Source organism: Vipera berus (assembly GCF_964194415.1).
Source record: "Vipera berus genome assembly, chromosome: Z".
In the NCBI taxonomy this organism is placed as follows: Eukaryota; Metazoa; Chordata; class Lepidosauria; order Squamata; family Viperidae; genus Vipera; species Vipera berus.
Genome location: NC_138205.1, coordinates 23279003 through 23296450, shown reverse-complemented (window position 1 = coordinate 23296450; position 17448 = coordinate 23279003). Strand labels below are relative to the sequence as shown.

The 17448-nt window shown below is 47.1% G+C and overlaps 1 protein-coding gene across 1 annotated transcript; it reads left to right on the top strand.

Moving 5' to 3' along the window:
• Positions 1 to 1149: 1149 nt before the first annotated feature.
• Positions 1150 to 17121, top strand: LOC308678716 (vomeronasal type-2 receptor 26-like; the record flags this gene model as incomplete). Its single annotated transcript, XM_081345952.1, has 5 exons — positions 1150 to 1428; positions 1968 to 2825; positions 3671 to 3898; positions 6459 to 6585; positions 16220 to 17121. The coding sequence occupies 5 exons, from the start codon at positions 1150 to 1152 to the stop codon at positions 17119 to 17121; spliced, it is 2394 nt and encodes a 797-aa protein (XP_081202078.1).
• Between the last annotated feature and the right edge of the window lie 327 nt (positions 17122 to 17448).

Sequence of the window (17448 nt, the reverse complement as noted above, 5' to 3'; positions counted from 1 at the left end):
CAGCCAGGGTATTAACCATTAAACTTCAAAAGGTGATGTTAAAACAAAGCCACACCTAAAAATACAAACAGCGAATAGAAAAGCTGGAGACCTGACTGGCTGCTTTTAATGAGACTCACAATCCTCTAGATTTCTCTTCTCAGGCAAGTACAGTCATCAAAGGGTTATCACTGGTCATTCCTAGGAGTTCCTGTTCAAATCTGGGGAACTGGGTTTGGCAGCAAAGTCAGCTGTTTGTCGGCAGAGAGGGGGAAAAAATGCCCCGCTGCTCAGAGAGCCACTTTCTGGTGATCTCCATGGCATACAATATCATAGCTTTGAGTACACAAGTAGAAGAGAAGGCTAGCAATAACAATAGCACTTAGACACATATAGTGCTTCACAGTCCTTTACAGTCCTAAGTGGTTTACAGAGTCAGCGTATTGCCCCCAACAATCTGGGTCCTCATTTTACCCACCTCAGAAGTTGTTGTGATTCAGGGTCAGCCTGTGGGTTCGGCAGTTGGGTTGGACGACTCAGAAGAGGAGAAGGGGGGTGTTGAAGACCTTGCTGAGGGGGTTGAAGATCTTGCTGATGAGAGCCCTCAGCCAGGCCCCTCCCACTTGGTCACCACGGAGACCCAGCTGTGTGAGCCTGACAGCGTGGATGAAGATGACCCACAGCTGGCCCTGTTCAAGGACACCTGACGCAGGAGGCAGTCAATTAGGAGTAAACAGAGGAAGGCAATGGGGCTCCTCGGAAGGAGGCAGAGAGAAGCCACACCCTGAACTCTATATAAGGGGAATGTGTGGGAGGGCTGGTTTGCTGAAGGCAACCGCTTGGATAGTTCCTGTTTCTTAAAGCTCCTGTTTCTTGGTTCGTGTCTTGTTTGTTTTTGTAGCTATAAATTTGGCAGGCGTAATTCCAGCCTCTTGCCTTCTTGTAAAAGGGGTTGTCCCTGCCTTTTCTGCAGGGCCGGTAGCAGGCTGGTACAGAACAGAAGGATGGAAGGCTGAGTCAAGCTTGCACCTGTGAAAATCAAACTGCTGGCATTCAGCAGAATTAGCTTGTAATGCTGAATTCTAACCACTGTGCTACTATGGTTCTTAGGAGATACTTATTATGTTGTTTAATTAAATTGATAGTTTTTATTGCAGTTCTCTGCCAAAGATGTATCAGCACATCCTTGCTTTGGTGTTTGCTGTAAAGGAGATCAATAGCAATCCTGAGCTCCTACCGAACATCACACTGGGTTTCCACATTGTGAACAACTACTTCCCTGCGAGGATAACCTATAAGGCAACCTTGAGTTTACTTTCTACACAGCAGAAGTTTGTTCCCAACTTTACTTGTGATTTAAAGAAAACACTTATTGCTGCCATTGGAGGACGTATGACAGAGACCTCATTCACTATGGCCACAGTCCTTGCTAACTACAAGATTCCACAGGTAGATCTTTGAGATGGCTCCCTGGAAATGCCAAGTTTCTTTAATTTCTTCCATTCTTAAAGCACCTTTAGAAATCTTTTCAAAGTTCACATTCATAGGGGAAAATCTAGGAGAACTCTGTATTGAGTTAATATAAATATGAATAAACTATATGAATGCTTAAATATTTAGAAACTAAGAACTCTTTGAAGTTTCCTCCAAATATTGAATATTAGCAAACTCCTGTTGAAATTCAGTTTTAATGTGGTTGGTCCACTACATGCTACTTCAGGAAATCAAACTAGAACGCTTTTGCTGATCATAAATACCTGGCTTTTGATCTTGTACTATATTTTAAGTGTTTCTACAATCAGTTAAAATGGGCTCAGAAACATACAGGCAACTCTTTTAAATGACATAATATTGCATGTGTATGAACTGAAATGTATAATTTCACCAACACTTCAGTGCTGACTTTCTTCCTTAGCTACAATGAAAATGAATCCCATTTCATATTCTTATGTAATTATTCTGATTATTTGGTATATATTGCCTTTCAGCTTGCCTATGGAGAATTTTCTCCACTACATGGTGAGAAAAATATATTTTCATCGTTGTACCAGATGGTCCCAAATGAAATGCATCAATTCACTGGGGTTATTCGATTACTTCAGCATTTTGGATGGAATTGGATTGGGGTATTGGCCGTGGATGATGACTATGGGGACATGTTTTTGCAGAAAATTGAACCATTGCTTTCTCAAAACAGCATTTGTTATGCTTTTATACTTAGAACACCACCGAAGGCATTTATAGATGAATATATTCATTTGATATCAATGGAGTTAAGATATGATCAACTCTATATGGAGCATAAAGTCAAAGTGTGTTTAATCTATGCCCTAACTCCAGCCATGGAAAATCTGAGATTGATCATCCTTCTAGCATCTTTTACTTCACTGCCAACTTTGGGTAAAGTGTGGATTGTTACATCCCATTGGAATTTTGAATCACTGTCTCTTCACAGACTTTGGGATAGACAGAGTTTCCATGGTGCCCTTTCGTTCACAGTTCGCTCAAAAGAGCCACCTGGATTCCAAGAATTTCTTCAGACTGTAAGGCCATCTTGGGTGAAAGAAGACAATTTCATTCAGAATTTTTGGGAGCAGGCATTTGAGTGCCCATTACACATTTCTAGGATAAATGAAAATAGCAACCTATTATGCACTGGGGATGAGAAGTTAGAGAATGTGCCAAGTATATTATTTGAAATGAGCATGACTGGTCACAGTTACAACATTTATAATGCAGTATATGTTATGGTACATTCTTTTCATGCCTTACTCAAGTCCAGATCCAGATGGAGAAATGCAACAGGAACAGAACGATTAATAATTCAGAATTTAAAACCTTGGCAGGTACTTTTTACTTTATTTTATTTTTTCTAACACAAAAAAATGTTTGTTTAATTGCATCATGTAGTGGTGCTACTACACAACACTGTTATACCAATGAATCCTGTTAAATAAAAAGCACTTCATTTTGCAGAAAATAAAAGCTTTTACATCAGTAGTTGTATTGCAGGGATATTTGTTTCCAAATTGGGGAACAATATAACTACTAATTTAAAAGGTTATAATTGCTTTAGGTAGGGAAGTGTTCTTCTATTCTACAGAACGTATAGACTTTTTTCCAGAGATGGTCATTTTTCCCCCCCCAATAGATGTAGTTTTACACATTAATTTGTTTTGAATTTCATAGAAAACATACCAAACTGTGAAGTAATGTTGGGAAAGTGGGAAGTGGGAAAGAATAATATATTAAGCTTTATTTTCTTATTTGGAGGTTCAGAATGTAGTAAAGGTAAAACCATGCTTTCTAAAGTTCAGATTCTAAAGTTCTAAAGCTTGGTTTAGGTTATTATATGTAGATGATGGATATCTATGTCAATGAGGACTGGCAACTTTGTAATGGTATTTGAGAAGCACTATTTGATTATTCATTATGGAGTGCATTCAGATGCTATGCAATCAAAAAACTGCAGGTTTTCTAATTCGGCCAATCTAAGGTCAACTGGTGACCTTAGACCAGTCATTCTCTCTTAGAAGAGAAAGGATGCAGAGAGCTGTCCAAACAGTCAAAGACACTCATAATCCCCATTTGCATTTTTCATAGCAGGATAGTTCACTTTCGTATAATTTTATGTGATTGTGATTTCAAAGTCTTGCTGTTACTTTCTTTTATTTTTTTAAAAAAAATATAGTTTCATTCTTTCTTGAAAAGCATCATATTCAACAACAGTATGGGAGACACTATTACATTTGATGAAAAGAAAGAACTGATTATGGGTTTTGATGTTGTAAACTGGATTACTTTTCCCAATAATTCCTTTTCTCGAGTCAAAGTTGGAACCTTGGAACCTCGGGCTCCACCGGGCAGAGAATTAACTCTTAATGACAATCAAATTGTCTGGCACAGAAGCTTTAACCAGGTGAGAAGAAGTTGCAGATTCTCAACTAATAACAAAAGTACTCTTTCAAATACATGGCAGTAATGGAAGAAAATGACTTTTCTGTCTTTTGGAGCTTTTCTTTTTTTAATCTTTTTTAAAATTTTATTCAAAAAAAGTTAAAATACAAGTTTCCAAAAATGTTTTTAAGGAAACAAAAAGTACAAAATGAACAAGACATTTTAAAAAGTGCATATAAAACTATCACATATACACATATTATCCCCTCTAGTTGAACACTAATATATTAAAACAATGTTAGTTTCCCATCTGTTGAGAAACAGGCCCCTCCAAATTTTAAACTACTAATTCTATTTCCAAAGTATTAATCTGTCATCTATATGCTATATTAATGACAAAATAGCTAACAGGAACAACAACAATAATGATAATAATAAAGATTAAACTTTCAAAATCTTCTGTTAACAAACTGTTATTGTAATCAACTTATAGCATTTACCATGGCTTCTTATCTATCCCAGATTATCTCAAGAGATAACACTGATTCATCCTGCATCAAATATTCACATTTGTTTCTTAATGCCATCTCTTATCAATTGTTTCCTGATTAAATGTGATAAGTCCAATCTACAAAGTCAGTCTGTATTCCTAAAAAAGTCCAGATGAGATGGTTTTCCAGTTAACTGTGATAAATCAGTTTCCCAATCTTTTTCAAACCTCTTAAGGAAAACCAATGTATCACATCTATTCAGTTTTCTACTGTTGTAAAAGACTGCAGGCTTGAATTTTAGAGAGGCATGTGCAATTGAGTCTGTTCTAAATCTTTAAGGTCCATGTTTCTTTCTGCTACTTTCAGATCACAGTCCTTTTGTGAATCTGATTTATCTACAGTTACTTTTATCTGAATATTTTCTGCAGCCATTATCACTTCATCAAAGTCTTTCAACTAGGGATCATATATTACCAAATGGTCTTTTTTCAGATACCAGCCACATTACCTTATGTATAATCTGATAATTGTTGCTCAGTGTAACTTAGTAATGGTAAGTAATAGAATTTTTCAAAGACAGGAAACAAGAAATGTTGAAGTAACATCCCACAGAATGAGAAAGTAGACAGAAAATCAGGGAATATATTTTCTGGATATTTTAATCCACAAGATTAAAAAAAAGGTACAAGTTTTTGCAAATTAATAAAATACAAAATCCCTTTAGTCCACTAAAAATACAAATCAAGGGAAAGCACTTTCACTACTCAGGAATACACCATGATTTCCTTATGGAAAAACAAAAGTTATTCAAAACAAGAAAATAGATCAAAGGAGAGAGACAAAAAACCAAAAACCATGGGGTCCAAACAGGGGTTTAAAATAAATTAGCATTCAACCAGCCAGTCAAATTTTAGAAATGAGAAGCAAAGAAAAACAGAAATTTAAAAAAGTGAGGTTCAAACCCACACAAGCTTAAGAAAGTGAACTACCGAGAGGAAAGATGGATGACCAGTGATTTTTCAACCATGTCCACAGGGGAATGCAATCTTCAAGATTCCTCTTCCCAGCTGGGTGCATGGTTGTCTGAAAGATGCCATAGGTCATTCCTATGTGCTCCCATTCATGTCCAGAGTACAACACTGCCAAAGAATCAGCTTTGACAGCAAAATCAGCAGATTGTCAATAAGAGAAAAATATTACTTACCATTCAGTAGCCATTATGGGGAAGAGTTAATGTTGGATGTTTTCAAGGTGATGAGCCAGAACACTTTTTATATAGTATTGAACATTAATGACTCCATGGCAGGTTTATGGCAAATGCTTCCAATTGTGCTTGGAATACACGGATTGCCAATGAAACTACACATAGTACTAGACTTACAATGGGTCATTTAACACTCTTCAAAATTTGTTATTGACTGGAAAAAAAGCTATTTATGACCTGTCTTCATAGTTGAGACTGTTGCCTCCATTGTTGTCACATGATCACATTTGAGGCACATGGCCACTGGCTCAGATTTATAAACAGCTGCAGTGTCCCTTGGTCATATGATCATGATTTGCAGACTTAGTTTCTAGCAAACACTGCCCATTTGGCAGAATTTTTTTTAATCAACACGTGCTTGAATTAACAATAGTGATTTAGTTTACATCCATTTTAAAAATGATTGCAAAATTGAAATTTTCCCATAGTGGCTTAACTTCCAGCTGCAACATCTTATGACTAAAATTCTGCATCCCATTGTGGTTGTATGTCGGGACCCACCTGTAATATCACATTCTATTTTTAAACATTCTGGGTGCAAAAGAACCTGGATTGCATTTGTTCATGTTCAGGAAAAATATTAACTAATGAATCTATTAGGACTAATCCAAACACCTGCCAGATCCTATGAAAATATAAATTTCAGCCATTCAGGTCCTCTTTTAGAACATCCAAAGAAGTCAAAGCAAATCCTTCTCATTTACTCAAGTTTCCTCATTTTTTATTTTCTTCTGCTTCTTCATCCTGGTTGTGGGTTTCATTTTTGAGAAAGCTGTATTAATGCAGGTATTTTATCTTTTGATTTTCTCACACCTTTTACTGTTCAGGGGCTTCCTATTTCTGTGTGCAATGACCATTGCTATCCAGGCTCCAGGAGAAAGAAGAAGGAAGGAGAGAAATTTTGTTGCTATGATTGTGTGCCATGTTCAGAAGGGCAGATCTCTGATGATATAGGTAGGCAAGAGATGTGAGGACTTTGGCTAACTGGCCAGCAAAAATCCAGTCCAGATTTATTTAAGGAGAATTACAGGTGAAACTCAAAAAATTAGAATATTGTGCAAAAGTTCATTTATTTCAGTAATGCAACTTAAAAGGGGAAACTAATATATGAGATAGACTCATTACATGCAAAGCAAGATAGTTCAAACCGTGATTTGCCATAATTGTGATGATTATGGTTTACAGCTCATGAAAAACCCAAATCCACAATCTCAGTAAATTAGAATATTGTGAATGTCGGGCCCGGCACGCCCGACATTCAGTGGGGCCGCGGAGCAACCCGCCAGGCCCCGAAACCTGCCGCCGGCGCCCATGGTCTCCCGGAGGGCCGGGACAGCGCACGGCCCCCCCAGCACCCCAGCAACCGCCCGCCTGCCACGGAGCGACCTACCGGCCTCCAGGGACGTTCGCCGGCCTCCTCACCTCTCTGACGAGCTGCCGGGCTCCGGAAATGGCCGCCCGCACCCACGCCGTCCCGACAGTCCGGGGGGAGGAGCAGCTGAGGGGACAGCGCAGCGGCGGCCCGCCTGTCAGCTGGGGAGGCCGCGGACCAGCCTGCCGGCCCCCAGAAGCTGCCGACAAGCCGGGAAGGAGTGCGGCCGCCGAGCACGACCACGGAGCGATCTGCTGGCCTCCAGGGACTGGAGAGAAGGGCTGGGATGCCGACGCGGCCCAGCAGCCTCTGGGACCAACCAGGAGGCCGGGAAGAGGCCATACGATGGAGCGGCCGGTGGTTGCCCAGCGCCCGAGCGGCAGAACAGGAACGGGCGCCAGGGTGGCCCAGGGGGTGGCAGAGACTACCGGTGGGCCGGGGAGGGGCTCAGGGCACAACCCGCGGCGGTCTGGGGAGGCAAGGGGAAAGATGAACATATGCGGAGCTCTGGGGGAAGGGAGGGTGGTTTGGGCTGGGGGGGTGGCTTACCGGCTGCAATGGTGGTGGGACGGGAGCCAAAAGGAGGGAACCATGGGAGGCGGTAGTTAAGTAGGGTGAGGGCGTGGTGGAGCAATTAAGGGTGTGGTGGTGGGTGTCGGCTTTGCCGGTTACTTAACAGCGTTGATTGTGCTGTGAAATCAACGCTGACTTCGTCTGTCTTCGAGCAACTGTTTATGAGAATAATAAACGTGGCTTAGGAGAACCAGCTCCCGTTCCGGATTCATTATTTTTGGTGGCTCGTCGGACGGGGCCTGAAAGTAAGTCAGCGTTCCTTTACTCTTTGAAGAGCGCTCCCTGGGAGTTTGCTATGGCAGAAGGTACGGAGGATCCTGCACCCCTGGCTGAGGAGCAGGAGGAAGCTGGAGCTGCGGCTGGGCTCCTGGAGTCGGTGGAGGTGGGGGAGGAGGCATTGCCCTCGGTGCGGCGGAAGGAAAGGCCTCCCCCTCTCGACGGCCCTGGTACGGGGCCTCAGGAGGCTGGAGTGAGGGGCCGCAGCAGAGATCGGTGGACACACTCTGATGGGGATCACAAAAGGCTCGGCCAAGGCCAGACGACCTGGCCCAAAGGTGCGTCTACAGAGTGGAGGGAGCGGTGTTTCATGGAGGACAGCGGTGAAGAATGGAGCTACTCCACCGCCCCGGGCAGCCGTACCATGGAGGTTCTCAGAGAGCGATTCGGGGAAGTGAGGGGTCGGGAGCCTGGGTTCTGGTCTGTTCCAGATGAGTCAGACCAGGGGCAGTGGTCCCTCCCAGGTGCTCCCACTCGGCGGTCTAGCCCGCCCCGCTTCCGTATGGACAGCCCGAGGTTTCAGGGCCCGGTCCGTCAACCTGAGGTCCACGGGGGACCCGAGGTCCCGGCTCCCGCAACGGCAGTACCAAGCGGCACGGCTCCCTGGGATAGTGTGGCCGGAAGACCGAGACAACAGCCGTTACGATTAGATGGGGGGGTTCCAGTCCAGGGGATGCCGCTTGGTCCTTGGGGTCCAGGGCTGGCGTGGGGCCCACCGCCCCTGACCGCGGTCTATGATGGTCATCCAGACCACCTGGCAATGTTTCTGGGCCAGGTGATTAACCATATGGACCAGTACGGGCCGGCCTACACGTCCCAGTGGGTGATGGTAGTGGCCGTGACGGCGTGTCTACAAGGAGAGGCCGCGGCCTGGGCGGCCGACCTATACGGTGATCATGCCCGTGAGCTCGGGGACCTTGGTCTTTTCCTGGAGGCTCTACGGGCCCGTTTTGAGGATATCTCACGGGTGCTCCGCGCCGAGGCCGAGGTGTTGGATCTGCGCCAGCAAGGAAGACTGGCGGTGCGTTATGTTGGGGAGTTCCGGAAGGTGGCCGGGAGGCTACGGTCCTGGCCAGAACGTCTTCTTGTGCATCACTTCAAGGCTGGGCTAGACAGTGCCTTGTGGCGAGCTTGCGTGGTAAGGGGGGTACCGGCCCGTCTGCAGGACTGGTTCCGGGTGGCTGTTGAGTTGGACATTGGCTTACAGGATACTCGAGGAAGGTCTGAGGGGGTGACCGGAGCCCGGCGGCCGGCCGAAAGAGCGAAGGTGGAGGAGCGGCCTGACTTGCCGGCGGCCAAAGCCCCCTCCGTACAGCCACCGCGGCCTGGTATTAGGTGTTTTCGGTGTGACCAGCCGGGTCATCGGGCGGCTGAATGCCCACTTCCGCCGGCCCGAATGGTTCCCCCTGCGACCTCGACACGGGCTTTGCCTGCCAGGAAGACCTCGGAGCGGTCCCGAACTGCTTATCAGGCAGCCGATGACACTCGTCGGGTGATGACTCCTCCCTTGGCGACCGGACCCGTAACCGCCCAGCCCACGGTGACAGAAGACCTTGAGGATCTGGAGCTGGAGGAGGATCCAATGGTAAGCGCCCCGATGTGGCCCTTCGTGTTCCCAGTGGTACTGGTGAGCCCCGTGTCTGGGCAGAGACGGGCGGTTAGGGCTTTGATCGATTCAGGGAGCACCCAGTGTCTTATCAACCGGAAAACAGCAGCTACAGTGGGCATCCGGCTGCAACGCTTGGTAACTCCCCTTCGCTTCCAGCAAGTGGATGGGTCGCTCCTTGGGGGGGCTCCTATCACTCATGTTACCGAACCAGTCCGGCTGGAGTTGGGGGCCCATTGGGAGACTTTGCGCTTTGTTGTGGTGCCCTCTATGACTGAAGCTGTTATCCTGGGCCTTACCTGGCTTGACAAATGGGGCCCCACGATTTGGTTGGAGGGGGGTTGCCGTCATCTTCGTTTGGGTCTGGGCCCCGAGCCCCCTCTCCACCATTCCTTTCTGGGGCCGGACGACACGGGGACGCGGGAGAAGGCTTCCGGGGCCATGGATGACTCGAAGGTGCACGTACCCCGAGTTTATTCTGACTTAATGGACGTCTTCGATGAACGGGAGTGCGATTCGTTACCACCCCACCGGCCGACGGATTGTGCCATCGAGTTCGAACCTGATGCCAGACTGCCTAAGCCCCGTATGTACGCCATGTCCCCGAAGGAGATGCAGGAGTTACGGCAGTACATAGATAAAAACCTGGAGAGAGGGTTTATCCAACCAGCACGGTCTCGGGTGGCGGCGCCGGTGCTCTTTCGCGAGAAGAAGGATGGGGGCCTGCGCTTGTGTGTGGACTACCGGGGGGTTAACGCGGTGTGCGTGGAGCACCTCTATCCCCTTCCTTTGATGAAGGACCTGTTGGCCCACTTGGCGACAGGCCGGGTATTCACCAAGTTGGACCTGAGGGAGGCCTACTACCGGGTGAGGGTCAGAGCCGGGGACGAGTGGAAGACTGCGTTTAATTGTCCCCTTGATAGTTTCCAGTTCCGAGTGATGCCGTTTGGCTTACAGGGAGCCCCAGCTGTATTCATGCAATTGATCAACCAGGTCTTGCATGAGTTCCTGTACCGGGGAGTTTTGGTGTACTTGGACGACATCCTTATTTACTCGGACACCTTGGAGGAGCATGTACTCCTTGTGCGCCAAGTATTGACAAGACTGCGGGAAGCGCAGCTCTATGTTAAACTGTCCAAGTGTGAGTTCCATAGGGCCCAGCTGGACTACCTCGGGTATCGTATATCGGCGGCAGGGGTGGAGATGGATCCTAGAAAGGTACACGCCATTCAACAGTGGCAGGCTCCGTGGACCCGTCGACAGTTGCAAAGTTTCCTTGGCTTTGCCAACTTCTACAGACAGTTCATTCCACGCTTCGCGGCCATCGCCCTGCCATTAACGGATCTTCTTCGCACACGACAATTAAAGACACGCCCACGACCAGGGCTTAAATTGGAGTGGTCCACAGCGTGTCAGCGGGCATTTGAGGAATTAAAGTCCCTCTTCGCTAAAGAGCCCGTTTTGCGACACCCCGACCTCGACCTGGCTTATGTCGTACAGGCGGATGCGAGCGATGTTGCTCTTGGGGCCATCCTCCTTCAGCGGAGCAGTTCCGGGGTCCTGCGGCCGTGCGCTTATGCCTCCAAGAAACTGACTCCCACTGAACGGGCCTGGGCGGTGTGGGAGAAGGAGGCTTTTGCGGTCCGTTGGGCCTTGGAGACCTGGCGGCACCTCCTGGAAGGGGCCTCCCATCCATTTGAACTGTGGACGGACCATAAAAACTTGGAGGCCCTACAGACCCCTCGCCGCTTGTCGCCTAAGCACGTCCGGTGGGCATTATACTTCCGTCGCTTCCGGTTCGTGTTGAAGTATGTGCCGGGGGGTCGGAACTTTTTGGCGGATGCTTTGTCCCGCATGCCACAATTTGACAGCAAGAGGGAGGAGGTGGTGCAGGCGCTCATCCCGACACTGGTGGAGAAGGGGGTTGGTTCAGGGAATGTTGGACAGGTGACGGAGGAGGATTTGAACCAGGCCATCCAAAGGGCCCTGCACGAGGACGCCTGGTTACGGAGTAATCCGGGACTATTGACTATGCGGGAAGGCCTGGCATGGCATGGAACACGATTGTATGTACCTGAAACTGTGCGGCCACGCGTTCTTTATGGCTGTCACGACACCAAGCAGGCAGGACATTTCGGGTTCGTGAAAACTTTACATCTGGCACGTCGTCAATTCTGGTGGCCCCGCATGAAGAGTGACATCGAGGAGTATGTACGGCATTGCCATGTTTGTGCTACCACAAAACCCCAAGTTGGGAAGCCTTTGGGGCTGTTGCAGCAGGTGGCTGACCCGACTCGGCCATGGCAAGACATCGCCATGGACTTTGTTGTGGACCTCCCAGAGAGCAAGGGTCACACTGTCATTTGGACAGTGGTCGACCTGTTTTCCAAGCAGGCACACTTTGTTCCTTGTAAGGGGTTGCCATCAGCTCACCGGCTGGCATGGCTGTTTCTCATGCAAGTGTACCGATTGCATGGAGTGCCGCGGCGTGTGATCTCGGACAGGGGGGTGCAGTTCACAGCCCGGTTCTGGAGAGTTCCTGCGTCATATCGGCTCATCGCAGGGGCTGAGTACGGCCTATCACCCCAGCACCAACGGGGCCGCAGAATGTGCCAACGCCGCCGTAGAACGGTATCTACGGAGCTACGTTTCTTTCCAGAAAACTGACTGGGTGGACCTGTTACCGCTCGCCGAAGTGGCGTACAATAATGCGGTTCATAGCAGTACTGGCTTCTCTCCATATCGGGTGGTCGCCGGCCATGACTTCGTTCCCTTCGCTGACTGCGCCCAGGAGGAGGGGCCTACGTGCTCACCGCAGGAATGGATGCGACAAATCAAGGCCGCATGGGGAGCTGCAAAGGATGCGTTAGATCGGTCCGCCGCTGCAGCCAAGGCACAGGTAGACAAGAAACGGAGGCCTTTTGTTACACCACGGGTGGGGGACCTGGTCTACTTGTCCACCAAGTATTTACGGTTACAGGTCCCGTGCCGCAAGCTGGGACCTAAGTACCTCGGGCCGTTCCGGGTGGTGCAAGTGGTAAACCCAGTGACGGTGCGATTGCGGTTGCCGAAGTTCTTGGGTAAGGTCCACCCAGTATTTCACAGTAGCCTGCTAAAGCCTGCTTCCGCGGCCACTGCAGCGGCTGGGGAGGGGGGCCCCGGGCCGGTACATGCTGATCAATACGAGGTGCAGGAGGTGTTGGACTCCAGGGTGCAGAGGGGCGCCGTACAGTATCTCCTTCGGTGGAAGGGGTACCCGGTGGAGGAAGCAACATGGGTGTTGCGGGGAGACGTCCATGCCCCACGCTTAGTCCGGGCATTCCACCGTGCTCACCCTAACAAACCGGGAGGTAGGGGTAATGGTGATGTATGTGGGGTGAATGATTGTGTGACTTTGTTCTCTACATCTGCAGGAGGACCCTTGGTAGGGGGGGCGGCATGTCGGGCCCGGCACGCCCGACATTCAGTGGGGCCGCGGAGCAACCCGCCAGGCCCCGAAACCTGCCGCCGGCGCCCGTGGTCTCCCGGAGGGCCGGGACAGCGCACGGCCCCCCCAGCACCCCAGCAACCGCCCGCCCTCCACAGAGCGACCTACCGGCCTCCAGGGACGTTCGCCGGCCTCCTTGCCTCTCCGACGAGCTGCCGGGCTCCGGAAATGGCCACCCGCGCCCACGCCATACCGACAGTCCGGGGGGAAAAGCAGCTGAGGGGACAGCGCAGCGGCAGCCCGCCTGTCAGCTGGGGAGGCCGCGGACCAGCCTGCCGGCCCCCGGAAGCTGCCGACAAGCCGGGAAGGAGTGCGGCCACCGAGCGCGGCCACGGAGCGATCTGCTGGCCTCCAGGGACTGGAGAGAAGGGCGGGGATGCCGACGCGGCCCAGCAGCCTGGGACCAACCAGGAGGCCGGGAAGAGGCCGTACGATGGAGCGGCCGGTGGTTGCCCAGCGCCCGAGCGGCAGAACAGGAACGGGCGCCAGGGTGGCCCAGGGGGTGGCAGAGACTACCGGTGGGCCGGGGAGGGGCTCAGGGCACAACTCGCGGCGGTCTGGGGAGGCGAGGGGAAAGATGAACATATGCGGAGCTCTGGGGGAAGGGAGGGTGGTTTGGGCTGGGGGGTGGCTTACCGGCTGCAATGGTGGTGGGACGGGAGCCAAAAGGAGGGAACCATGGGAGGCGGTAGTTAAGTAGGGTGAGGGCGTGGTGGAGCAATTAAGGGTGTGGGGCCTGAAAGTGAAAAGGTGCAATATTCTAGGCTCAAAGTGTCCCACTCTAATCAGCTAATTAAGCCATAACACCTGCAAAGGGTTCCTGAGCCTTTAAATGGTCTCTCAGTCTGGTTCAGTAGGAATCACAATCATGGGGAAGACTGCTGACCTGACAGTTGTGCAGAAAACCATAATTGACACCCTCCATAAGGAGGGAAAACCTCAAAAGGTAATTGCAAAAGAAGTTGGATGTTCCCCAAGTGCTGTATCAAAGCACATGAATAGAAAGTTATGTGGGAAGGAAAAGCGTGGAAGAAAAAGGTGCACAAGCAGCAGGGATGACCGCAGCCTGGAGAGGATTGTCAGGAAAAGGCCATTCAAAAGTGTTGGGGACTTTCACAAGGAGTGGACTGAGGCTGGAGTCAGTGCATCAAGAGCTACCACACACAGACGGATCCTGGACATGGGCTTCAAATGTCGTATTCCTCTTGTCAAGCCGCTCCTGAACAACAAACAATGTCAGAAGCGTCTTACCTGGGCTAAAGAAAAACAGACCGGGTCTGCTGCTCAGTGGTCCAAAGTCCTCTTTTCTGATGAGAGCAACTTTTGCATCTCATTTGGAAACCAAGGACCCAGATTCTGGAGGAAGAATGGAGAGGCACACACTGCAAGATGCTTGAAGTCCAGTGTGAAGTCTCCAGTCTGTGTTGATTTGGGGAGCCATGTCATCTGCTGGTGTTGGTCCACTGTGCTTCATTAAGTCCAGGGTCAATGCAGCCGTCTACCAGGAGATTTTGGAGTACTTCATGCTTCCTTCGGCAGACGAGCTGACTTCATTTTCCAGCAGGACTTGGCACCTGCCCACACTGCCAAAAGTACCAAAACCTGTTTCAATGACCATGGGATTACTGTGCTTGATTGGCCAGCAAACTCGCCTGACCTGAACCCCATAGAGAATCTATGGGGCATTGCCAAGAGAAAGATGAGAGACATGAGACCGAACAATGCAGAAGAGCTGAAGGCTGCTATTGAAGCATCCTGGTCTTCTATAACACCTCAGCAGTGCCACAGACTGATAGCTTCCATGCCACGCCGCATTGAGGCAGTAATTTGCTGCAAAATGGGCCCAAACCAAGTACTGAGTACATATGCATGCTTATACTTTTCAGAGGTCCGATATTGTTCTATGTACACTCCTTGTTTTATTGATTGCCTGTAATAAGAGCCTTGGTGGAGCAGTGGGCTAATGCCTCCTTAAGTAACACCAGCTGCCTGCAATTAGTGCAGGTTCGCATCCCACCAGGCTCAAGGTTGACTCAGCCTTCCATCCTTCCGAGGTAGGTAAAATGAGGACCCAGATTGTTGGGGGCAATTAAGCTGACTTTGTAATAATGCCACTTGTTGTGTGTGTGAAAGCCCTAATAAGCAGGCATATACATAGAATGAAGGCTACTGCTATGCTTGTAAGCCGCCCTGAGTCTTCAGAGAAGGGCGGGATATAAATGGAATTAAAATAAAAAAAATAAAAAAATATTCTAATTTTCTGAGATTGTGGATTTGGGGTTTTCATGAGCTGTATGCCATAATCATCACAATTATGACAAATTACGGCTTGAACTATCTTGCTTTGCATGTAATGAGTATATCTCATATATTAGCTTCCCCTTTTAAGTTGCATTACTGAAATAAATGAACTTTTGCACAATATTCTAATTTTTTGAGTTACTCCTATATATGAACAACAGAAAAAACAATGCAAGACAAGAAAAAAGATTTCCCCTTCTCTTGCTTTTTCTCCCTCTATCTTTTTCTCTCATTTATCTACTTCTCAGGCATTAATGTATGAAATTAAAATTTTAAAGAAAAGTTTTTTTATGATGACATATTGTAGTGTAATCAGCAGTGCATACATGAATTTTAGTGGAATTCGTTCATAGGCTACAACTAAAAATATTAAATTTTATCTCATAGTCAACTTAACATAAACCACAAATTCACACATAAAATGTGAAAAAATATAATCCAGTGAAGCACTATTCTCTTTACATCTGCAGTAATATGAGAATTTACTCTTTTCCAGAAAAAAAAACAGTTTTATCAAATAAAAATAGTCTATGATCTCTTAAAATTTTTAATTTGGGTATGCCTATTGATTTCCATAGTTTAGATAAAATTGGGTTCTCCAATTTTTTATTCCATCTATTACTTAAAATACAATATCAAATTTATCTATTAGTACAAAGTATTTCATCAAATTTAGTTGTCTCTGAAGCTGTAAATACTGCTAATCCAAACTGGAATGGCACTTAAGAGTTAATAGTAATCTCCTCATTTTACAAATGAACAGAGGGAACAGGAAACGGTTTTATTTGATTTTCAAAAAACACCCTTAAATATATGTTATGAGACTGACGTATGTGTTTGCATTAAAAAAATAATTGCTATCCTTTCTTTACAAAATAGGTAACTGGTATCAACATCAATTGTGCTCTGTATATTTAGTACTGATAGAAAGTTTGGTATATTGGAAAATTATATTCTTTTTTCTTTTTTCCAGATATGGATGTCTGCATGAAATGTCCAGAAAATGAATATCCCAACAATATCCAAAATCAATGTATTCCCAAAGTGTCTACCTATCTCTCTTATAATGAACCTTTAGGAATCCTCTTTATTACAATGGCTCTTGTTTTCTCTTTGATTACAATTTTTGTGCTTGGAATCTTTTGGATGCATCGAGAGACTCCAATTGTTAAAGCCAACAACTGGAGCCTTACTTGTATCCTCCTCCTCTCCCTTCTCCTCTGCTTCCTCTGCTCCTTCCTCTTCATGGGAAGACCTGAAAAGATGACCTGCCTTCTCCGGCAAATGACTTTTGGCATTATCTTCTCTGTGGCCCTTTCGTCTGTATTGGCAAAAACCATGACTGTGATTATGGCATTTGTGGCAACCAAACCAGGATCCAAAATGAGGAAGTGGGTAGGGAAAGGACTGGCTAATTTTATTGTCCTTTTGGGTTCCTTCATCCAGGTGGGAATTTGCAGTGTTTGGCTGAGTACCTCTCCCCCTTTCCCAGATACAGACCTGCACTCACTGAAGGGAGAAATCATAATGGAATGCAATGAGGGCTCAGTGATCATGTTTTACTGTGTCCTGGGTTACATGGGATTCCTGGCTATTGTCAGCTTTAATATTGCTTTCCAAGCCAGGAAGCTGCCCAGCAGTTTTAATGAGGCTAAGTTTATAACTTTCAGCATGTTGGTCTTTTGCAGCGTTTGGTTATCATTTGTTCCAACGTACCTGAGCACTAAAGGGAAATACATGGTAGCTGTGGAGATCTTTTCTGTCTTATCTTCCAGTGCTGGTTTACTGGGGTGTATATTTTCCCCCAAATGTTACATCATTTTACTGAGACCTGAGATGAACAAGAAGGAACATTTAATAAGGGAAAAAACATAACTGGCTTTTTCTATTCAGATTTAATGAAACATGTTTACATTATTTGCAAAGTGTTCTTTTCTGGGGATTTTTTGTTTACCTTGCAGGAATTTGGAAGGATATCCCACACCTTGATTTAACTTCATTCATATGCAAAACTTGATATGGAGAAAAGAAGTTTCAAGATCAAAGAATGGATTTCTCCTATCCAATTTGATGTGTGATGATTAAATTTTGATTAACATATGTTCATATATGCCCAATTCTGAAAGAGTTGTCATATAAAAATGCAGAATTTTACAAGGTTGTGAATGGTCCTATTGCAGGGGTCCCCAACCCACAGGCTGT